Source organism: Ranitomeya imitator, chromosome 2 (assembly GCF_032444005.1).
Source record: "Ranitomeya imitator isolate aRanImi1 chromosome 2, aRanImi1.pri, whole genome shotgun sequence".
Taxonomy (NCBI): domain Eukaryota; kingdom Metazoa; phylum Chordata; class Amphibia; order Anura; family Dendrobatidae; genus Ranitomeya; species Ranitomeya imitator.
In genome coordinates this window covers 406,025,580-406,049,620 of record NC_091283.1, presented here as the reverse complement: position 1 = coordinate 406,049,620, position 24,041 = coordinate 406,025,580, and the positions used below count along the sequence as shown (strand labels likewise).

Sequence of the window (24,041 nt, the reverse complement as noted above, 5' to 3'; positions counted from 1 at the left end):
AGGTAAAATAGGTAACTTGTGTTTTTGCACGCACCATAAAATAATCGTGGGAACGTGTGCCTAAGGGCACAGACAGACGGCCGTATTGCGCTGACTGGCAGAACGGAGCACTTCCATCCCCGCAATTGCACAAACTGCCGTATTAATCGTGCGAGGATTGCATTGCAATACTTGGACGGCCAGTCCAAGTATTGTGATGCGATCCTCGCACGATTATTATGGCAGTCTGTCTAAGCAATTGCGGGGAAAGAAGTGCTCCGTTCTGCTCATCAGCTCAATCGGACCCCCACCAATCAACAATTTATCACTAGTGATAAGTGTTATCCTGCATGCTTGGGTGCTAAGGCTATGTGCACACACTGCGGAATGGTGTGCGGATTTTTCCGCCCTGTTTTTGGTAAATCCACAGGTAAACCGCACTGCGGTTTTACCGTGGATTTACCACGGTTTTTCCGCAGTTTTTGTGCGGATTCCACCTGCGGTTTTACACCTGCGGATTTCTATTGTGGAGCAGATGTAAACCGCTGCGGAATCCGCACAAAGAATTGACATGTGCACTGCGGATTTTGTTTCCCCTAGTTTTACATGGTACTGTACACCTCATGGAAAACTGCTGCGGATCCACAGCAAAATCTGCAGCGTGTGCACATAGCCTCAGGCTACTTTCACACACATCCGATGGTACGGGGCCGTCGCAAACCGTCGGCCCGACGTCCTGACGGACGTTGTGCTTAATTAGCACAACGTGGGCAGCGGATGCATTTTTACAATGCATCCGCTGCCCATTATGAGTTGCGGGGAGGAGGGGGCAGACTCGACGCACAAAAAAAGTTACATGCAACTTTTTTTGTGCCGACGGTCCGCCAAAACACGACGCATCCGTCGCACGACGGATGCGACATGTGGCCATACGTCGCAATGCGTCGGCTAATGCAAGTCTATGGAGAAAACACGCATCCTGCGGGCAAATTTGCAGGATGCGTTTTTTCTCCAAAATGACGCATTGTGACGTACGTCCAACGACGCTAGTGTGAAAGTAGCCTTCATGAGTGTCTTCAACATGCTTCAAAAATATGTTCGAGTCCCCTCGGCTGCATGTCTTGCGGCTGTTCAACAGGTGCAACACATGCGGAGATTGTCTGTTTGTTAGGCTGCTTTCACACATCAGTTTTTTGCCAATTAGTTACAATCCGTCGAATGCTGGATAAAAAAATTGAATCAGTCGCAGATTGTGAAAACTGATGTGACGGATCCGTTTTTTTGCCTGATCAGATTCGCTGATCCAGCTAATTGGATCTTAAAAAAATTGGAGTATGCTCAGTTAAAAAAACGGATCCGTCGCTGTCTGTTTTTTCGACGGACACGAAAAACGTTACTTTATCCGTTGTCTCTGGCCATGGGAAAACCAATTTTCAACGGATCCGGCTAACAACGGATGAAACGTGAGGCCATCCGTTGCAATCCGTCGCTAAAACAAGTCTATGACAAAAAAACAAATCCGACAGCAACATTCGCCAGATCCGTTTTTTTCAAAATTCGCTGGATTGAGACTGACGGCAAAAGACTGATGTGTGAAAGCAACCTTAGATAATCCCTGCATGTGTTGCGGTGGTCGAACAGATATGAGACATGCAGCAGCGGGGACTCGAACATAATTTTGGAGCACACGACCATGCGGGATAACACCTTATCTGAGCACGTTCGCTCAGCATTAATCAGGAGAGCCAACAGCCAGTCCGAGGATTACGATGCGATCCTCGCACGATTAATACGGCAGTCTGTTTACGCAATTAAGGCTACTTTCACACTAGCGTCGTGCACTGCACGTCGCAATGCGTAGTTTTGGAGAAAAAACGCATCCTGCAAAATTGCTTGCAGGATGCGTTTTTTCTCCATTGACTAACATTTGCGACGCATTGGCACGTCGCAACCGTCGTGCGACCGTTGCGTCGCGTTGTGGCGGACCGTCGGCAGCAAAAAACATTCCATATAACATTTTTTGCTGCGTTGTGTCCATTTCCGACCGCGCATGCGCGGCCGGAACTCCGTCCCCACCTCCCCGCAACTCACAATGGGGCACAGGATGCGCTGGAAAAATGCATCCGCTGCCCCCGTAGTGCGGCGCTTGCACAGTATGCGTCGGTACGTCGGGCCGACGCTAATTTGAAAGTAGCCTAAGGGTTAAAAGTGCTCCGTTCTGCTGATCAGCCCAATCGGACCCCCACCAATCCTAAGGATGGGTGATGACTTTTTTTTTTCCACCAGTCAACCCCTTTAAGAAGACATATTAAAAAAAAAATTCTAATAATGAAAATGATATAAAACTAAATGTAAATTATATAGTTCTGGAAAAAAATATTTATAATTAATTACCAAAATTACCATAATTAATAAGAAGAAAAACAACAACAAAACAATAAAAATAGCAATAAATATAATAAAAAAAGTTAAAAAATTATATTAAAAATAATAGGGGATTCAAAAGAAGGAATAAATTAGTTCATGCAAAATTACAAAGAAACAAGAACCTTCACCGCAACTACTGATAATCTGCACTTGTAGCAATAATTTCCTGTGAATGTCTTTTCTTGCAATTTGCCAGAAAGCGACATTTTTGAATGATAACGGTTCCAGAAAACTATTGACAGCCTGTAGTCAGGGTCTGGCTGTGTGTGTCCTTTGTGATTCTTGGAAGGAAACACTACTAGAGAATGGGAGAAACCTCTGAGCCCTGCCAGGAATAGGGAGGCAGGATCTGGCCCCCTGCCATCACAGTGAGCTGGGTGCATGATACAGGCCTGTTCCTGGAAGAGGCTTTTCCTGTAATGTTAATGCTGTGTATGGGGAAGAGGAGTGTCTGAGGAAGGAGGAGGAGGGCCAGCTCAGATCACTATAAAAGTGTGTGCCTGTCATCTCATGGAGCTGTATGCTCATATGTAACTTGGAGCAAGCACACCGGTGGATTATTATAGTGTCCCTCGAAGCGGAATATTCCACTCTCTCCGCATAGGATATTACAGGACCCCACGGGGTTAACCGAGCTGAACTTCTGCAAACGTACCCGGTAAGAAATCTCGAGTCATATTAATTTTTTGTTTACCTTATTTACCAAATAAATTAAAAAAATAAATTAAAAAAAATATTTTTTTTTCTTTATTTTCGCAATAAAAAAATAATAATAATAAAACATTTAGAGGGAAATATATATATATATATATATATATATATATATATATATATATATTTATTATTATTTTTTTTTTTAAATTAGAAATAATAATAACTGAGATAATTTAGAAATGCAAAAATCCAATCAGTTAGAAATAATAATATTTGAAATAATAATAATAATAATAATAAAACATTTGCTGTTTTTTTTTAATTTAAATTAGAAATGATAATAATTGAAATAATTAAAAAATGCAAAAATCGGATTAATGAAAAAAAAAAAAAAAAAAGCAACCATTTTTTTTAAATTGGAAATTGTAATTGAGATAATTTAAAAAAATGCAAAGATACTGGAGGAAAAGTTTAATCCACTATGTTGGATTTGTTTGATGGTCTGATTTTCTGTTCATTGTTTAACAAAAATTGACAATAAAAAAATATATATACTAAAAAGAAAAAGCAAAAATGTAATAAATGAAAAATGTTGCTTTTTTCATTTATGTTAGAAATAATAATAATTATTATTTTTTTATTATTGTATGTCAATGTACATTTTCTTGATAATTGCTACTGTGATAGGAAGTGTTAGCAGAGCTGAGTGTGAAATATGTCACTGTGGCTCTGCTACATCAGTGGGGGTCCGTTCTGCAATGCTGTGCTGGATTTGTATGATTTAAAGGGGCTAAGCGAAGGCCAATCTTGTATTTAGTCATAGTCTATTCTGAGAATGTCGGTGGTAGATACCTGAAACTATGCAAATGATACGCGGGCCGAGCACAGCTGCATTTACGTGAAGCCTGACTGTATTCAAAACCTGGAAATTCAGGTGTGACTCCTTTAAGGAAGCTGAGATATGGGTTGCTGTCTGTTGGGGGGGTTCTTCATATTAGTGGTCAGCCATGACTTTCTTACTCGGTGACTATGATCTCAGGTTAGGTAAGTTTCGACCACCTGCTTTCCGATATGAGAAGTTCGCCCTACTGCTCCCTGTATCTCAGCTTCCAGTTATAGGGAAATGCATCGTTTTCTCAATAGAAAATCCTAATCTCCTGCCTTTTTCTATTTCTCAGAAAATTGTAACAGAAATCAGCTTGGCGCTTCTCTCGAGGCACACCGGCTCCATCCTGACCCGAAGCAAAGCTGGCTCCCACCGTCATGGTCACTCAGAGCAAATTCCCGACTATGAGCCGGGTATTGGACACCAACCTTCGGCTCAAGACCTTCACCTCTATAGTCGAGTACAACCTGGTGCTGAGTTCGGTACATAAGCTGCAGGAGAGCGGATTTTATTGGAGCACTGTATCCGGTTCCCAAGCCAACTCACTCCTCCGCAGTGAACCGGCGGGCACTTTCCTTATCCGGGACAGTTCAGATCACAGACACTTCTTCACCCTTAGCGTCAAAACCGAGTCCGGCACCAGGAACTTGCGCATCCAGTGCGATCCTTGCGGCTTCTCTTTGCAGACTGACCAACGCAGTTCGCAGCCGGTGCCGAGGTTCGACTGTGTACTAAAACTTCTCACCCATTATATGTCCACCAAAGCCAAGCGGTCTTATTACATCTATGCCGCGGGTGAGCGCGTTCCATTATTACTGTCTAGGCCTCTGTCCTCAAGTGTCTCCTCACTGCAACATCTCTGTCGAAAGGCTGTCAACGGGCAGCTGGACCAGTATGGTGCCAAGGAGCAACTTCCGCTGCCCATTAAGGACTTCCTAGAGGAATACGACTCCCCCGTATAATGAAGGAGCCACAATGGTGGTGGAAAGAGCACTCTGGCTGACTGGAACCTCAAAGATCAATGTCACTTTGAGCCAAGTGTTGGCGCCAATGCCAACTGATCACTATGGAAGAATCACCAAAGTGCCTACTAAGACGGAGACAGTCACGGGGCCTAGACCTGGAGTGACGCCAAACGAGAGACTGTTGAGGTTGTCGAGACCCCCAGAACCGCTGACTTTACCCAACTCCACATGTTTACATGGGTGCAGGACTATGTAGACTGCAGGTTTGGCTCTGGTCCCTTTCCCCTGGCACAAGACCAGAGCCAAGCACCCGACTTGCACTGAATTTCCACATCGGTTATACAGAAGAAATATTTATTGTCACCAACATAGCCTTAACCTGCTGGAACAGCGAGAATAACCATGCACACCCCCCGTGGTAGTCCCACCTGCGGCAACGTGACAGACAGCAAGCGACTTGGCCTCTTATGTTGAGGCATCTTCATGAAAAAAAAAACTTTACTATAATGGATGGTTGAGGAGTCATAGGTGCAAGATGGAAGACGCCGACGCGGTGCCCTGTCACCATGGTGTGAATGTCTGCATCAGGATGATATTGCACAAGAAGAGACTGGACCAGAATAACCCCGTGTCCTAGGGCAGAATTTGCCATCGTGACCTCATTTATGTTTACATGGTGCCCCCTAAAGGCACCACTTATCTGGGACATTTGCACTAATTTATATTTTACATCAGGCTTTATAATTTATAATAAACAGAAGTATTTTTTTGCGGAAACAAAATAAATTGTGTATTGTATCATGTATGTGTGTAATGTGTATGTGTGTGATGTATGAGTGGCTATATGTACGTGGTGTGGATGTGTTAGTGTGTGTATAGATGTTAGTGTGCGTGTACATGGATGTGTTAGTGTGCGTGTGCATGGATGTGTTAGTGTGCGTGTGCATGGATGTGTTAGCGAGTACTTGCGTCTGAGTTGGGCTGTGTGTTTATATATGTCTTCGTGCGGATGTCTGTGTAAGTTGGTGTGTGTGTATGTATATGTGTGGCTATATATGCATGTATGTATGTGTAAGGCTGAGGCTATGTTGCGACTTTGGCCACAGTTGGCTAAGTGTCCCAGCTTCCTTGCAGCGTGATAACAGCGAATGGGGTAACATTGTGACCCCCAACTGTACTGCGACTATCAGGTCACAAAAAAATCTGAGCTAGTCCAACTTGCTGTGACTTGCATGTCTGGGTCCCAATGTGACCCCCATTCACTAGTATTGCACTGGTATGTTGCAGCAACACCTAGCCATCTTTAGTCGCATGACGTGTGTCGTGACCAAAGCCGCAGTGTGGATCTTGTGTCTGAGTTGCTGTGTGTGTACGTATAGATATTTTAGTGTGTGTGTATTTTGTCTATGTATATGGATGCTTGTCTTTGTGTATATGGATGTTTTTAGTGTGTATATGTGTATCAAAGTTGCTGTGTGTATGTGTATTGATGCCTTATGGTTTTGTACATGAGTTGGTGTGTGTAATATATATGTGTGTATGTGTATGGATTTCTTAGTGTGTAATATGTATATATTACACATATATGGATCTCTTAGTGGGTGTCTGAGTCGGCGTGTGTAATATGTATAAATTACATATATATGGATCTCTTAGCGTGTGTCTGAGTTGGCATGTGTAATATGTATATATTACATATATATGCACTTCATGGTGTGTGTTTGGGTTCGCGTGTGTGTAATATGTATATATTACATATATATGATTTCTTAGTGTGTGCCTGAGTTGCTAGTGGCAGAGCAGAATATAATCCACTGCACTGGTGTTCATGCGCCCCCAAGCACTCTATATAGAAGACCGCCCTTAATTATATTCGGAGGATTCTGCGGTGGGCCCAGGCACTGACACCTGCTGGCATACTGGCCAGCTGCTGCCTAGGGCCCCAACTGCTCCAGAGGCCCCCAGCCAGTGGCGTGTCGCTTATAGCGGCATACCCAGCAGCTATGGGGCTCCTGAGTCAAGGTGGCCCACCCGAGGCCAATGAAGCAGCAGCTGGAGACAGGAGCCTTTCCCCACTGCTAAAGAGAAATGAATATTCACGCTTCCCCATGCCCCCATAGGCGTGGAGAGGAGTGAGTATTCATTCCACTTTAGTAGCGGGCAGTGTTAGCCAAAGGCTGAGGCTAACACTGCCGGCATGTAAATCCGGGGAGGCTGCATCTGGTCCCCAGAGGTGGGCCCCTCCAGGGCGGCTAACCCTGAGGGCAATTGGCGGGCAAGGAGCGATCCCTGCAACTTGGCAGCAGAGTGGAGCTGCAGTGATCCGATGATGTTGTCCTGCCTGGCGCTTCCTGTCTGACACAGCGCATCTGGATGACATCATCATTCAACGTGCAGCTGTTTCAGAGAGAAAGCAGCCAGCGACGAACATGCTGCAGGGATGTGCTGCGGCTGCGGGGACCGTTCGGAGAGGTGAGTGGTGCTGTGTGTCTGTCTGTGTGCTTGCGTGTGTATGCGGTGCTTTGTGTGTGTGTGGTGCTGTGTGTGCGTATTGGAGATGTGTGTATTGGAGATTGACAATGATGTGAGGGATGGAGAGCAGTTATGGGGGTGGTGGGGGAGAAGGTAATGTTGATGGTGGAGGAAAGGACGATGGGGGTGGTGGCAGAAGGCAATGATCAAGGTGTTGAAATGGACAATGATGGCGGGGGAAAGCAATGATGGTTGTGGTGGAAAGGACAATGATGGGGGTGGTGGGGTAGGCAATGATGGAGGTGTTGAAATGGGCAATGATAGAGGTGATGGGGAGAAAGCAATGATGATTGTGGTGGAAAGGACAATGGTGGGGGAGGAAGCAATGATGAAGTGGTGGAATGGGCAATGATGGGGTTGTGGAGAGAAAGCAATGATGGAGGTGGTGGAAAGGGCAATGATAGGGGTGGTGGGTGAGAAGGCAATGATGGAGTTGGTGATGAGGACAATGATGGGTGTGGAGGGGGAGAACAATGATTGAGGTGGAGGGCTGATGCATTATACCCTATGAGGGGGGCTGCATTATACTTTGAGGGGGCTACATTATACTCTGGGGGAGCTACATTATATTCTATCTGGGGGCTGCATTATTCTTTCAAGGGACTACATTATATTCTGGGGGGCTACATCATACTATATGAGGGGGCAGCATTATGCCCTATGGGGGGCTGCATTATACCTTGTGAGGAGGTTGCATTATACTCTGAGGGGGCTACATTATATTCTGTGGTGGGGCTGCATTATACTATATGAGGGGGCTGTATTATACCCTATGAGGGTGCTACATTATATTATATGAAGGGTTGCATTATATTTTGTGGGGTGCTGCATTATACCCTATAAGGGGGCTGCATTATATTCTATGAAAGGGGCTACTGTATATTCTATGTACTGTACTACGTGTACTACCTTACATTATACCCTGATATTAGCGCGTTTTTCTGCACAATTAGTGGCCTTGTATTTATTTATATGTAGCTACATAGTAGGCCCCAAGAATGATTTTCTCTGGTGGGCCCAAGGTGCTCCAGTCCGACACTGGTTATATCTGTCTTTGGGAAAGCTGGGTGACAACTTGAATGTTTACTGTAAGTGTTAGCATGCTGCTAGTCTATCAAGAGCCTGGGAAAGCGGGGTGGCAGTTATGATTTCCCACTCCCCCGCCAGGTGAGAATGACAGATAGTTACTCCAGGTGAGACAGCGATGACACGGCCCGTGTGCCATATACAGCAGGGTTAACAGGCGAGGCCTCTCCTTCAGGGAAGTCATCCCTTCCTCTGTCACAGCTAGGAATGCTGCCCGTGCGTCATAATCCGTCATTATATTCCTGTTAGCGCCGCCTTGGACGCACTTCCTTGTTTCCACGACAACAAGACCATTGAGGAAACATACGGATTCCTATCTGGGTGCCAGGAAATTTAGAAGGGGGGAGCGGGGAGGAAGCTCTGTGGTTGGGATCCCAAACACCTGTATGAACAAGTTCTGTAGAGCCAGAGGTGCCAGACGCTTCTATCAGCGCTGTGTCTGGGCGCTGCCATCACACAATCGGACCATTGTCACAGTCAGCTCCTCGTGAAGCTAAAGTCTTTATTTGTTGTTCTCTGTTGTCAGCCGTGATGAGGAACAAAATCATCTTGCCTCCAAATAATCTCTGCTTTGTCATCCACCCTTCCCTAGCCCCATAACCTGTCATCCAGTTTTCCCTATCCCCCATAACGCCTGTTATCCAGCTGTCCCTAGCCCCATAATCTCTATGTCATCCATCTTTCCCTAGCCACCATAATCTCTATGTCATCCAGCTTTCCCTAGCCTCCATAACCTCTGTCATCCATCTTTTCCTTTCCCACACAATCCCTGTCATCCAGCTTTCCCTAGTCCCCATAATCTCTATATCATCCTGCTTTACCTAGCCCTAATAATCTCTATTCCATCCAGCTTTCCCTAGCCCCCATAACCTCTGTCATCCATCTTTTCCTTGCCTACACAATTTCTGTCATCCATCTTTCCCTAGCCACCATAATTTCTATATCATTCAGCTTTCCCTAGCCCCCATAATCTGCCATCCAGTTTTCCCTAGCCCCCATAATCTCTGTCATTCATCTTTCCCTAGCCTCCATAACCTCTGTCATCCATCTTTTCCTTGCCTACATAATCTCTGTCATTCAGCTTTCCCTAGCCTCCGTAATCTCTGTCATTCAGATTTCCTTAGCCCCCATAATCACTGGCATTCAGCTTTCCCTTGCCCACATAATCTCTGTCATCCAGCTTTCCCTCGTCCCCGTACTCTCTGTATCATCCAGCTTTCCCTAGCCCCATAATCTGTCATCCAGTTTTCCCCTAGTCTCAATAATCTTTCATCCAGCTTTCCCTAGCCCCATAATATCTGATGTCATCCATCTTTCAGTTACCTCCATAATCTCTGCCATCCACCTTTCCCCAGCCCCCATAGCCTCTACTTTGTCAGTCATCTTTTTTTTTCTCCTACTCCCATCTCTACTTTATTTCATCCTGCTTTCCCATCCCACTGAATGGCAAAAATCACAGAAACCCAAGAACAATTCTGAAAACCGCGACACATTAGGGAATTGCCGTATAAACGATTATTTTGTATGACCGCCCCCCCCCCCCCCCAAGGCCAGCTTGTTCTGTTACTCATGTGTGACTACAAATGACGGCTCCTTTACAGGAATAGGTTTCTTAAGTCTTCGCTCCTTGGATGCAGCGTTCCCAGAACCCTTCTCCAGCGGCAGGGAAGGGCGCACGGAGGGGAAGGGGGATTACGACACGTTTGTTTTGGGAACGCCATGGTTACAGGCTCATTTTCGCCCAGTTTCCAAAACGCTTACAGAAATGTTTCCACACTGGATTCCTGAAGCGTGCGCTCACGGCAGAAAACAGCTGCGGGGCGTGCTCGCCGCGGGGAACACTAGGATGGGGCGACTTTGGGATGAGCGGAGGAAATGACCGAGGGGAATCCCTGTCCTAGAGACAAGCAAATACCGCAAAGATGGAGCAGAGCGTAGTCTGCACATACTGTCCTAGTGGTCATTGGGGGCCACCAGGGGCCCATAGCGCTTGTGGGGCCCTTGCTGTCCAAAGTTCTATTATGAACATCGGCTGTATATACAGTTGTGCTCAAAAGTTTACATACCCTGGCCGAATTTTTGCATTGTTGGCCTTTTTTCAGAGAATATGAATGATAACACCAAAACTTTTTTTCCACTCATGGTTAGTGGTTGGGTGAAGCCATTTATTGTCAAACTACTGTGTTTTCTCTTTTTAAATGAGAATGACAACCCAAAACATCCAAATGACCCTGATCAAAAGTTCACATACCCTGGTGATTTTGATCTGAAAACATGCACAGAAGTTGACAGAAATGGGTTTGAATGGCTACTGAAGGTAACATCCCCACCTGTGACCTGTTTGCTTGTAATCAGGGTGTGCATAAAAGCTGAGTGAGTTTCTGGGATCCAGACAGACTCTTGCATCCTTCGTCCAGCCACTGACGTTTCTGGATTGTGAGTCATGGGGAAAGCAAAAGAATTGTCAACGGATCTACGGGAAATGTAATTGAACTGTATAAAACAGGAAAGGGATACAAAAAGATATCCAAGGAATTGATAATGCCAGTCAGCAGCATTCAAACTGCGATTAACAAATGGAAAATCAGGAGCTCTGTAAAAACAAAACCACAGGTAGACCAACAAATATGTTGTCCACAACTGCCAGGAAAATTGTTCGGGATGCAAAGAAAAACCCACAAATAACATCAGCTGAAATACAGGACTATCTGAAAACTAGCGGTGTGGATGTTTCAAGATGCACAATAAGGAGGCACTTGAAGAAAAATGGGCTGCATGGTCGAGTTGCCAGAAGAAAGCCATTACTGCGCAAATGTCACAAAGTATCTCATCTACAATACGCAAAACAGCACAGAGACAAGCCTCAAAACTTCTGGAAAAAAGTAATTTGGAGTGATGAGACCAAAATTGAACTGTTTGGCCACAACCATAAATATTACATTTGGAAAGAGGTCAACCTATGATGAAAGGAACACCATTCCCACTGTAAAGCACGGAGGTGGATCGCTGATGTTTTCGGGATGTGTGAACCACAAAGGCACAGGAAACTTGGTCAATGTTGAAGGAAAGATGAATGCAGCACATTATCAGCAAATACTGGAGGCAAATTTGCACTCATCAGCCCGGAAGCTGCACATGAGACGTACTTGGACATTCCAACATGACAACGATCCAAAACACAAGGCCAAGTCGACCTGTCATTGGCTACAGCAGAACAAAGTGAAGGTTCTGGAGTGGCCATCTCAGTCTCCTGACCTCATTATTGAGCCACTCTGACCTCAAGCACGCAGCTCATGCTAGACAGCACAGGAATTTTCAGGAATTAGAGTCTTTTTGGCAAGAAGAGAGGGCAGCCATATCATCTGAGAAAATAAAGAACCTCATCCACAGCTACCACAAAAGACTTTAAGCTGTCATTGATGTTCGTGGGGGCAATACATGGTATTAAGATATGGGGTATGTGAACTTTTGATCAGGGTAATTATGACTTAAAAAGAGAAAACACTATAATGAATGGCTTCACCAAACCAAAAGGCCTGAGTGGAGAAAATTTTTTGGTATTACCGGTATTTGTATTCTCTGAAAAAAAGGCCAAGAAAGCAAAACTTCTGACGGGGTATGTAAACTTTTGAGCACACCTGAATGTATGAAGGATGTGCGCTCTGCATCCAACAGGGCAGGTCCTGGCTGTGTTATACAGCTGGCACCCAATTCTACCTGCTACCTACTTTACCTTCTATATGCCTCAGTCAATCATGATGGTGACATTTAAATGGTTGGAAATGGGGGGGGAGAAGTAGCTTCTGATGCCCGTTACCATTCCCTGCCACAGATCGAGGGGTTGCGATGGCATTGTCATGGCCCTCCCAAAAATACAGTAAATTGGTATTGCCATGTGTGTACCTAACGCAGGCGTACTTTGTCCTGCTGAGGGCAGAGCAAAGTACTGCAGTGCGCAGGTGCTGGGCCTCTCTGACCTTTCCCGGCGCCTGCGCACTGCAGTACTTTGCTCTGCCCTCAACAGGACAAAGTACGCCTGCGCCGGAGCATGCAGACAAGAACAGGACGTCATCGTAAGAAGATGGGAGGCCCCGGACCGGACCGCGACGCCCATCGGACCAGACCGCAGTGGGACCGCTCCTGTGTGAGTATAATATAATCTCTTTTTCTCATCTTTCAGGATACATCAGGGGCTTATCTACAGCATTACAGAATGCTGTAGCTAAGCCCCTGATGCTGGTGGGCTTAGCTCATCTTCGATTTTGGGGGTGACAGGTTCCCTTTAAGGTTATAGTATTTCTTGTCAAATCCATCATTGCGCCTTATAAACTTGTCTGTCCCTTTAAATTATAGCTAATCTAGCAATTCCCAAAAACTAATAAAATGGCCTCCATTTGCTGCGCAGTTGTTGCCCCTAGAAACCAATCAGATCCATTCTTTCATTTTCTAACGCGCCTTAAAAAAATAAGAGCCGGAATCTGGTTGGCTACTAACAGAAACTGCTTTACCACCTGCGTTAATTTTTTTGGTGGTTTTCTGAGCAGTTCTAATGTCAAGTACATATCAAGGAGAGGGTTAATGATCAACTTCTCTCCAATGTACACATTACTGCGATTTCCAGCTGCCAAGTTGAGGGTTTAACTACAGCTCCCAGGGTGCCTGTTTGACTTTCCCCACCTCCTCGCCTACGGGAGGAGCGCTCGGTGCATCACGGGAAATGTAGTCCGGCTTTTACAGTGTATTTTCCTATGTCACTCCGCTGCCCCCTGAGGTCCAAATTCCAGAGTTACCCATGTCTTGCCCTATGACGAGAGTGAGGGCGGCTGTGTCCCTGGGGATCCGCTGTTGGGTATTGTATTATGGCTCTATACACATGGCTGCTTTGCAAATAAAGGAATTTTGTGCAGTTCGCAACATGGAAGACATTTTGCATTATTTGACTTTTTGGCTAGAGGGGAGCAAGAGGCGAAAGCTCCCCAAAAATAGTATCCAAAGTGGACCAAACTGGTAATCCTGTACTGGCATGGGCAGGTGCCGGATTATCAGATGTGACTAATCATTTCCATATTTGTTTCAGCACAGTCCTCATCCTCACAGAAGCCTGGCACTTAGAGCGCCCCTGTTTTGCCCCCCAGTACGCCCCATGTATACCAGAAGCCAAAGCGGTGCGGACGTAGGCGCCATGGTGGTGGATCTGCGCAGCGACACGGTCACCAAGCCCTGCGCAGAGATGAGGAGGGCCATGGCCGAGGCAGAGGTCGGAGATGACGTCTATGGTGAAGACCCCACTGTGAATGGCGAGTACACGGTCATGTTTAAGGATATTGCACCCCACAAACTTTGAGTGAAACATCCCTTTAACAGTGAATTACTTATTGCGTGCGTATATTTTTTTGCGTACAGAGATTCAGCGACATGCGGCGCAGCTCCTCGGAACGGAAGATGCTCTGTTTGTGACCACCGCCACCATGGCCAATCTGATCTCAGGTAGGTGGCCCCTGCTAATGCGTTTGTAAAAATGGAGCACTCGTCTAATGCATCTTTTCAAGATCTCTGCTTGCTGCAACTGAATGAGGCCGGGACGCCCATCTAAGTCCAAGTGCGCGGCTCGCCACATTCACGGACAGCAAGCAGAGATCTTGGCAGGGTGCGGTGCGCTGGTTCATCATCACGTTTAACGTCCCGTCTCTCGCCAGTCATGGTTCACTGCCGGCTCAGGGGATCGGAGGTCTTGGTTGGGGACGAGTCTCACATGTTCTTCTATGAGCAGGGAAATACGGCACAGGTAAGACACCCCGGGGACATCAAAGGGTGATTTTCTGGGACCCGATCCTGGGGTCTTGGAATGGACTGGTGGCCTCACATGAGCCATTGCAATGTGTTCTACCCTGTGTGCGTTTATGTTGTGCTGCCACCTGGTGTGCGTCACTTGTAACAGTAGGGATGATATATAATGACTAGTGATGAGCGACCGTGCTCTATAAGGCGTTATCCTGCGCGCTCAGGCGCTAACAAAGTAACTTTGGCGTGCTCCAATACTATGTTCAAGTCCCCGCGGCTGTATGTCTCATGGCTGTTCGACAGACGCAACACATGCAGGGATTGCCTGTTTGTTAGGCAGTCCCTGCAAGAGTTGGGGAGGGTCCGAAGTCACCTGCAATGTGTCAAGTAACTGTGGGTTTGGATCAGTCTAGACCAGTAAGAGAATGACTGGTCTTGATCAATCGGTCCCTTGATCTCCCCCAAAAAAAACAACAAAACACGCAGTCATGTGAACAGATCCATAGACTATCATGGGTACGTGTTCTGCGAAAACCATGGATAGAATGCATGGGTGAAAAATCAATGGCTGCAACAGACATGCTGGGGCCACTGATTGGCTGCAGCAGTTACCTTCTGGCGGTTTGTAAATAAAGTTAAGGAACAACTGAGCGCCAGCACTGAATCAGGAGAGAATGAGCTGTAGGGCTACGCATTGTTCACATCTGTGTTGCCGCGTTTCGCACAGGTTGCAGGAGTGTTCCCTCGTTCCGTACGGACCCTAAAAGATGGACGCCTGGACTTGAAGGATTTGGAGAGCAAGATCCAACATGACTACCCAGATGTGCATTTTGCTCAGACGCGGCTCGTTTGCCTGGAGAACAGCCACAACCGCATGGGGGGCCGCGTGCTACCCCTGTCCTACATGCAGGAGGTGGGTGCAGTGCAAACCGCTGTATTTTGTATGACCCCCCCGATTATCTCACTCCCATTCTTCTCCTCCACAGGTGCGGGACCTGGCCGATCGCTACGGGCTGAAGATCCATCTAGATGGGGCGCGACTCCTGAATGCAGCAGAGGCGCTGAGGGTGGAGGCCGCAGAGATTGTCCGCTTCTGTGACTCCGTGTCACTGTGTCTGTCAAAAGTAAGGAATTCACAAAAAGAGAAAATGTCCGACTCAGTATCTATACAGGATTCTTGCGTCTTGTGATTGCAGGGACTTGGGGCACCAGTGGGTTCCTTACTTGGGGGCAACGTGGAGTTTATTGCAGAGGCGCGGCGGGTACGGAAGTTGCTTGGGGGAGCAATGAGGCAGGCTGGCGTACTGGCGGCCCCCGGACTGGTGGCATTGAGACTTGCAAAAGAGACCACGAAGTTGGATCATCAGAACGCCAAGACGTTTGCCAAAGGTAAGTTCACGGCTGATCTGTGGGGGGTGCTGGAGCCTATCCCATTTGATACATGATGCCCTCTCCGAAGCATAAGTCATGCATGATAGTAAGCCTGGAAAACCCCTTTAATTTGTAGACATCGACGACGGGAGTAGTTGTACTATAATGCAATACAAATTATGCTGCAAAAAAAAAAAAAAAGTATGGAGTATTGCTTGAGTAACAATACAGATTCCCCTTTTCCGGGCTGGGTGGATTTCACCACACAGCGCTTATTCCCCATAAAGCCGGGTTCATCGGAACACTTGTCTATAAAAGGCCATGTTTGGGTTAGGAGGCCCGTGGTCCATGTACGGACAGTCTGACGCTGGCCTAAAGCTCAGCAGAGAGGTGCATGTTACATATCCCTGGACAAGCCCTTTAAACGACCATCTTTTCCTTCCAGCGGTACACGAGCTGGCCTCGCCCGTCTGCAGCACGGACCCGGCTGCAGTGGACAGTAACATGGTGCTGCTCACAATCACGGCACCGCTGATCGCTCAGGAGCTGTGCAACCGGCTCAGCGCCAACGACCAGCAGTCCGATGTGGTGGTAAAAGCTCTGGTCATTTCTCCTGGCACCGTACGGCTCGTCTGGCATCGGGACGTGTCCACGGAGAACACGCTGCAGGCACTGGAGAAGCTAAAGCAGGTGCTACAAAAGTACAACACGGGGGCTCCCTAGCCAGAGGAAGAGGTGGGGGGCGTCACTGGAATTTCACACTACTGCCGAATCACAGATTTTATGCCGACTATTAATCAGGCCATGAATAAAGGGTTGTGACTTGCATAGCTGAGCTGAATATGTAACCGGCCACTGTCACACTAGATGAGTCTTAAGTAAGCAATGGTCTGAAGGACTAAAATGAATCGGACCCTATGTGTTATTTTTTCAGCAATGACATGAAACTGGTGAGTTAATCTGAGAATATCAGCGAGCTCATCCCAACGGGACAGTCTAACGCTTGTCTCTTTTTCTGGATTGCTCGGTGGCAATTCAAAAACCTCATCAAAGTTCAGCCAGACTTGGATGTGGTCTTATATCAGCAGAGAGGAGCTCAGAAAAAAAACAACCCCCTTCTGCTCTCCGCAGAGATATTAGCATGTACAATATAGGATAGAATTAAGTCCAAGGGGGTGGGGAGAGGCATTACCGGTGTTCATCCCCTGTATGTTGACCAATCAAACAGGCAAGACAAAGGGGAAATAACACGCCTCCACAGTAGTTTAGAGCAGATTTTTTTTTAGTCCGAGACATGTAATGACAGACAGTCTTCTCTCGTCAAATCTCCCGTCCTTCTTGGATATTTCTGTCCTTTCGAACATCCAGCCATTGGACATTTCCCACCATCTTTCTGCCTTTCTGAAGCCCAGCTTTAGAGTCAAGAGTCCTCGCTGGTCTTCCTCCACTTGTAATCCAAAATTAAAAGAATCACATGATTGTTGCTTCCTAAATTCCCAGCTACTATTCCTTCCTCAACCATGTCCTCCCTGTCCTCTTGGTTAGGTCCAAGTTTGCAGATCCTCTTGTTCTCTCTACCTTTTCAAAGATAAAGTTGTCAGCAAGAGACGATAAGAATTTTCTTTACGCATTTCTTTTGCCTGACCCCTATAGTGCAGCAATCATTGTCATTAGCCAGGAGAATAGATTATTTACACCCAGATAGACACTTTATTAAAGGGAATGTTACAGGCAGCAGTAAAAACGCAATGGAACAACAGAAGAAAATATTAACACTATATACACCGCACAGCGGGGGATGGAGGGGCTCAGCCATCCTTATCCAGCTTCTCCAGTGATCCTCTCACCGTCTGCGCCACCTTCTGGAACTTCTCAATGTGCTGGTTCATCACTTTTTGCTGCGAGAGAAGAGACAGGACATAAGATACAATACTGAAAGACGGTCCCCTCCAATTGCTAAACTGACCTAGTGCCCTACACAATAGTCACAGATTCCCCCTGCAATAAAGTGACAAGAACACGAGTATCAGTCATTACCCAGTCTGTGGGATTATGAAGATGTAGGGGGATACAGGTGGCCGTCTTGTCAAAACCACAACTCCCAGCATATACAGTTAGAAGGGGGTCTGCAGTTCCCTCACAAACAGTGTAGGGTCTGGTATTGCAGCATTCAAGTGAATTATGCCGAGTTGCAATACCAGATGTGGACAGAGGTGGCGCTGTGTCTCTGAATAAATACTAAGCTTTGATTGGTTTGTTAGTTTTGGAGAGGCAGAGTCTATTCACCGTTTTTATCTTCACACGCTCCTTATCCAGCTTTAGAAATTCAATGAGTGTCAGCTCTTCTGCAGTCTTCTTCAGGCTGATGAAGGGACAGGTCGGGGCATGCTTCTGGTGTTCCTGCCTGAAAGCGGAACCAAAGTAAAAAGTCACTCCTCTGAGATTGCTCAGCTCTATTTACCAATATGGCTGCCTTTAGAGCGACCCCTGCGGCAGTCACCGCACCTTTCTACAGTGAATGGTGCCCCCTCCCCATGCACTTACATGGGGTCGTCCTCCGGCTCCCATCCCTCCAGCTCCTTCAGGCAGAAGAAACACTGTGCGACATCAGGACTGTTCCCGCTAGGACGGTGGATGAAACCGGCTGCAGCCATCTGTAAGGAGGAAGATAATCATCAGCGAGCTTGGGGTTGGTGGGAGTCACAAGCCACAGCTCTACTATGAGGGGAGCCATTACCTGTCAATGGCTGACCCATGAATAGATGCTATATACACACACTGTATACCTGTACAGACAACCATATCTACATGTACACGCTCCCATATACACATACTGTATACCGGTACATACTCCTATACTCACTGTATACCTGTACATACAACCACACATACATGTACACGCTCCTATACACTGTATAATGTACATACAACTATACATACATGTACACGCTCATATTTATATAGCACCATTGATTCCATGGTGCTGTACACTAGACTGGATTACATCAAAATACAGATATCACTTACCGTATAGTAAACTAACAATGACAGACTGGTACAGAGGGGCGAGGACCGTGCCCTTGCGGGCTTACATTCTACAGGATTATGGGGAAGGAGACAGTAGGTCGGGGTTGCAGTAGCTCCGATGGTGTTGAGGTGGCCGTGTGGTCATTACAGGCTGTAAGCTTCTTTGAAGAGGTGGGTTTTCATTTAGGTTCCGTTTGAAGGATCCAAATGTGGTGGATAACCGGATGTGTTGGGGCACTGAATCCCAGAGGATGGGGGATATTCTGGAGAAGTCTTGGAGGTGATTGGGTGAGGAGCGAATAAGCGTGGAGGAGAGGAGGAGGTCTTGGGAGGACCGGAGATAACGTGAGGAAAGATATTGAGAGATGAGTTCAGAAATATACGGAGGAGAAAGGTTATGGATGGCTTTGTAGGTCAGTGTTAGTTTAAACTGCATATGCTGGGAAATTGGGAGCCAGTGAAGGGATTTGCAAAGAGGTGAAGGAGGAGTGGAGCGAGGAGAGAGATTAGTCGGTCAGCAGAGTTAAGGACGTACTGGAGGGGTGCAATAGTGTTAGAAGGTAGGCCACAGAGGAGGATGTTGAAGTAGTCGAGGCGGGAGATAAGTAGGGCATGCACAAGCATTTTGGTAATGGTTTGAGGAAAGGACGGATTCTGGAAATATTTTTGAGCAGTAGGTGACAGGAGGTGGCGGGAGCTTGGATGTGCAGTTTAAAAGGACAGGGTCAAGGGTAACTCCAAAGGCAGCGGATTACCGAGACAGGAAAAAGTGTTAATTCATTTATTGTGATAGACAGATCAGGTAGGGAAGGTGTGCGAGATGGAGGAAAGATAATTCGTTCAGACTTGTCCACATTGAGTTTGAGGAAGGCAGAGAAGAAGGAGAATATGGCCGATAGACACTCTGGGATTCTGGAGAGCAGAGAGGTTGCATCTAGGCCAGATAGATCTGAGTGTCATTGGCATATAGATGGTACTGGAAGCCATAGGTCTTTATGAGCTGTCCCAGGCCAAGGGTATAGATCGAGAAGAGTAAGGGTCCTAGGAAAGAGCCTTGAGGGACACCAAACGCTAAATGTGTGGTTGGTAAGGTACAAAGAGATCCAGGATAGGGCAAGGTCTTTGACACCAAAGGAAGACAGATCTGTAGTAGGAGGTAGTGGTCAACTGTGTCAAAGGCAGAGGACAGGTCTAGAAGAAGGAGTATAGAGAATTGTGTGTTAGCTTTGGCTGTAAGCAAGTCATTAGTAATTTTGGTCAGGGCAGTCTCAGTGGAATGGTGGGGACGGAAGCCAGATTGTAGGTTGTCGAAGAGAGAGTTAGATGCAAGGTGAGAGGAAAGTTCACCGTGGACGTGCTGCTCAAATAGTTTGGAAGCAAATGGGAGCAAAGATATGGTGCGGTAGCTGGACATAGCGCTCGAGTCAAGGGAAGGTTTTTTGAGGATAGGTGTGATTGTGGCATGTTTGAAAGCAGAGGGGAAGGTACCAGAAGTTAGTGATAAATTGAAGAGATGGGATTATTGTAGTGGTAAGGTTGGGGAGGAGGTGGGATGGGGTCAAGTGCACAAGTGGTGGGGTGTGATTTGGAAAGAAGATGAGCAAGCTGTCCTTCAAGGATTTTGGAGAGGGAAGTCTATCTTATTTTTGGGCGGAGGAGGGAGTTAAAGATGTTGAACAACTGTTTGGGGTTGTGGGATAGGGAAGATACAAGGGATGTAAAGTAGGCCTGATTAGCAGAGGTGAGGGCCGATTTGAATGCGAATGTTGCTTGTTTGAGTGTAGTGAAATCATCTTGAGAATGCGTTTTCTTCCAACACCGCTCTGCAATTCTAGATATTTGCCGAAGCTTTTTAGTGATGTTATTGTGCCAGGCTGGTCTATCGATTCGTCGTACTCTGCTATGCTTGACAGTGGCGACCGAGTCTATGGCTGATGCCAGAGTGGCATTGTAGAAACTAGTGGCACTGTGTAGTGGAGTGAAGCTATGGAGGAAAGTGGCAGAATAGACAATGTTTAAATTAAATAGTAGAACACAGCACCTTATGGGGAAAACAGGGTCAACATTACCCATATGTGATGCGCACGTCTCAGCCAAGGAGTCCCTCTTGGCATAGATTCCAATGTCCAAAATTGTAAAAGACAGCGCCTCACATGTTGGTGAAATAAATCACATTTTATTCTGCCTTCTGTGGCAACGTTTTGATCCCAAAAATCTTTATCAAGCACAGTACAACATTGCCTTAAACACCACCCCCTCATTAACAACCTCCAAGGTGCTGTCTTGTACAATTGTGGACATTGGCTGAATAGAGTCAAAGAGTGTGCAAGGGTCTAGATGTGCAAGGTTTCTTCGGGGGGTGAGCATGTTACTGGACATGGGTGACAGGTGTGGAGGACAGTGATGAGAAAGTGAGTAGATGGTGGTCAGATAGAGGGAGAGGGGAGGTGGTGAAGTTAAATAGTAAGCAGAAACGGGTGAAGACCAGGTCTAATGTGTGTCCGTCTGTTTGGGTGGCTGCGGAGAATTACTGAGTAAGTCCAAAAGATGAAGTAAGGGTCAGGAGTTTGGAGGCTGCTGACTGGTGGGTGTCATATATATATATATATATATATATATTATATATATATTATATATATATATATATATATATATATATATATATATATATATATATATATATATTATATATATATATATTATATATATATATATATATATATATATACATACATACACACTGTATACTTGTACATACAACCACATATACAGTACAGACCAAAAGTTTGAACACACCTCATTTAAAGATTTTTCTGCATTTTCATGACTATGAAAAATGTACATTCACACTGAAGGCATCAAAACTATGAATTAACACATGTGGAATTATATACTTAATTATGTCTTTTATTGTAGGTTCTTTAAAGTAGCCACCTTTTGCTTTGATGACTGCTTTACACACTCTTGGCATGCTCTTGATGAGCTTCAAGAGGTAGTCACTGGGAATGGTCTTCCAACAATCTTGAAGCAGTTTCCAGAGATGCTTAGCACTTGTTGGCCCTTTTGCCTTCACTCTGCGGTCCAGCTCACCCCAAAAATTCTCGATTGGGTTCAGGTCTAGTGACTGGAGACCAGGTCATCTGGCGTAGCACCCCATCTCTCCTTCTTGGTCAAATAGCCCTTACACAGCCTGGAGGTGTGTTTGGGGTCATGGTCCTGTTGAAAAATAAATGATGGTCCAACTAAAAGCAAGCCAGATGGAATAGCATGCCACTGCAAGATGCTGTGATAGCCATGCTGGTTCAGTATGCCTTCAATTTTGAATAAATCCCCAACAGTGTCACCAGCAAAGCACCCCACACCATCTCCTCCATGCTTCATGGTGGGAACCAGGCATGTAGAGTCCATCCGTTCACCTTTTCTGCGTCGCACAAAGACACGGTGGTTGGAACCAAAGATCTCAAATTTGGACTCATCAGACCAAAGCACAGATTTCCACTGGTCTAATGTCCATTCCCTGTGTTCTTTAGCCCAAACAAGTCTCTTCTGCTTGTTGCCGGTCCTTAGCAGTGGTTTCCTAGCAGTTATTTCACCATGAAGGCCTGCTGCACAAAGTCTCCTCTTAACAGTTCTTGTAGAGATGTGTCTGCTGCTAGAACTCTGTGTGGCATTGACCTGGTCTCTAATCTGAGCTGCTGTTATCCTGAGATTTCTGAGACTGGCGACTCGGATAACCTTATCCTCAGAAGCAGAGGTGACTCTTGGTCTTCCTTTTCAGTGTATCCAGACTTCTGCACAACACAACTTATGGTCCCAACCCCATTTATAAGGCAAGAAATCCCACTTATTACACCCGACAGGGCACACCTGTGAAGTGAAAACCATTCCCGGTGACTACCTCTTGAAGCTCATCAAGAGAATGCCAAGAGTGTGCAAAGCAGCCAAAGCAAAAGGTGGCTACTTTGAAGAACCCAGAATATAAGACAAACAAAAAAGTGTGAAACAACTGAAAGTATATAATTCCACGTGTTAATTCATAGTTTTGATGCCTTCATTGTGAACGTACAATTTTCATACTCCTGAAAATACTGAAAAATCTTTAAATGAGAAGGTGTGTCCAAACTTTTGGTCTGTACTGTACATACATATATCCACTGTATATCTTTGTATGGTTGTATGTACACATCCCTACATACTATCTGTACATACAACCATACATAACATGTACACACTGCTAAATACACATAACGTCAAGGGAAACCACCAGAGACCACGCAGATCCCACCGCTGCCACCAATTGTCAAAGATCATGGTCAGGGAGATTGCAGTGATGCAACCCGCTGTTATCTTTATGTCGCAAACAGCTCTCTGCTGCCCCCTATCGCCCAGATAATTATGCAATTGACCGACGATTAACAGAGAAGGCTGTGGCTGCTTCCACAAAGGCCGGTTATCGGGAAACCGTAAGCGTATGGTATATACACATCAGATTCCAACACATGGAATATGTGCAAGTGCTTCTCATTAAGTTAGAATATCATCAAAAAGTTAATTTATTTAAGTTCTTCAATACAAAAAGTGAAACTCCTTATATAGAGTCATTACAGAGTAATCCATTTCAAGTGTTTATATCTGTTAATGTTGATGATTATGGCTTACAGCCAATGAAAACCCAAAAGTCATCTCAGTAAATTAGAATAATAAAAAAAAACACCTGCAAAGGTTTCCTAAGCGTTCATAAACGTCCCTTAGTCTGTTTCAGTAGGCTTCACAATCATGGAGAAGACTGCTGACTTGACAAATGTCCAGAAGGCAGTCATTGACACTCCACAAGGAGGGTAAGCCACAAAAAGATCATTGTTAAAGAAGCTGGCTGTTCACAGAGTGCTGTATCCAAGCATATTAATGGAAAGTTGAGTGGAAGGAAAAAAAGTGTGGTAAAAATAAAGGTACACAAGCAACCGGGGTAACTGCAGCCTTGAAAGGATTGTTAAGAAAAGACTATTCAAAAATTGGGGATGATTCGCAAGGAGTGGACTGCTGCTGAAGTCATTGCTTCAAGAGCCACCACACAGACGTATCCAGGACATGGGCTACAAGTGTCACATTCCTTGTGCCACGCCACTCATGACCAATAGACAATGCCAGAGGCATCTTAGGCCTCTTTCACACTTCCGTCTTTCATTCCCAGTCATAATGCATTGTTTTGAGAAAAAAAACGTATTCTGTGAATTTGCCCGCAGGATGCGTTTTTTTCTCATAGACTTGTATTAGCGACGCATCGCATGGCCACGAGTTTTGTCCGTCGTGCACTGGACCCGTCAGAATTTGGC

The 24,041-nt window shown here is 45.8% G+C and overlaps 3 protein-coding genes across 4 annotated transcripts in view; 2 read left to right on the top strand and 1 right to left on the bottom strand.

Moving 5' to 3' along the window:
- Positions 1 to 2,919: 2,919 nt before the first annotated feature.
- Positions 2,920 to 5,666, top strand: SOCS3 (suppressor of cytokine signaling 3). The gene is made up of 2 exons (XM_069750695.1): positions 2,920 to 3,064; positions 4,239 to 5,666. Exon 2 carries the CDS (start codon positions 4,324 to 4,326, stop codon positions 4,906 to 4,908), a length of 585 nt encoding a protein of 194 aa, XP_069606796.1. The 5' UTR covers positions 2,920 to 3,064; positions 4,239 to 4,323; the 3' UTR covers positions 4,909 to 5,666.
- A 7,569-nt stretch (positions 5,667 to 13,235) lies between these two features.
- On the top strand, positions 13,236 to 17,371 carry LOC138664199 (L-allo-threonine aldolase-like). 2 transcript variants are annotated; one of them, XM_069750692.1, is made up of 8 exons: positions 13,236 to 13,378; positions 13,607 to 13,826; positions 13,933 to 14,016; positions 14,226 to 14,314; positions 15,038 to 15,223; positions 15,297 to 15,434; positions 15,507 to 15,699; positions 16,127 to 17,371. In XM_069750692.1, exons 1-8 carry the CDS (start codon positions 13,322 to 13,324, stop codon positions 16,402 to 16,404), a joined length of 1,245 nt encoding a protein of 414 aa, XP_069606793.1. In that variant the 5' UTR covers positions 13,236 to 13,321; the 3' UTR covers positions 16,405 to 17,371. The 2 variants fall into 2 exon arrangements, with proteins under 2 accessions (XP_069606793.1, XP_069606794.1); XM_069750693.1 differs by having other exon boundaries at positions 13,241 to 13,378; positions 13,612 to 13,826; positions 16,127 to 17,186.
- BIRC5 (baculoviral IAP repeat containing 5) overlaps positions 17,369 to 24,041 on the bottom strand; it is a 25,538-nt gene continuing 18,865 nt past the window's right edge. Inside the window, exons 2-4 of the mRNA XM_069750694.1 lie at positions 18,226 to 18,335; positions 17,968 to 18,085; positions 17,369 to 17,579 (exon numbers count right to left, since the gene is read on the bottom strand). Coding sequence (XP_069606795.1) covers positions 17,490 to 17,579; positions 17,968 to 18,085; positions 18,226 to 18,335 — 318 coding nt within the window. The 3' untranslated portion in view covers positions 17,369 to 17,489. The remainder of the gene's footprint in view (positions 17,580 to 17,967; positions 18,086 to 18,225; positions 18,336 to 24,041) is intronic.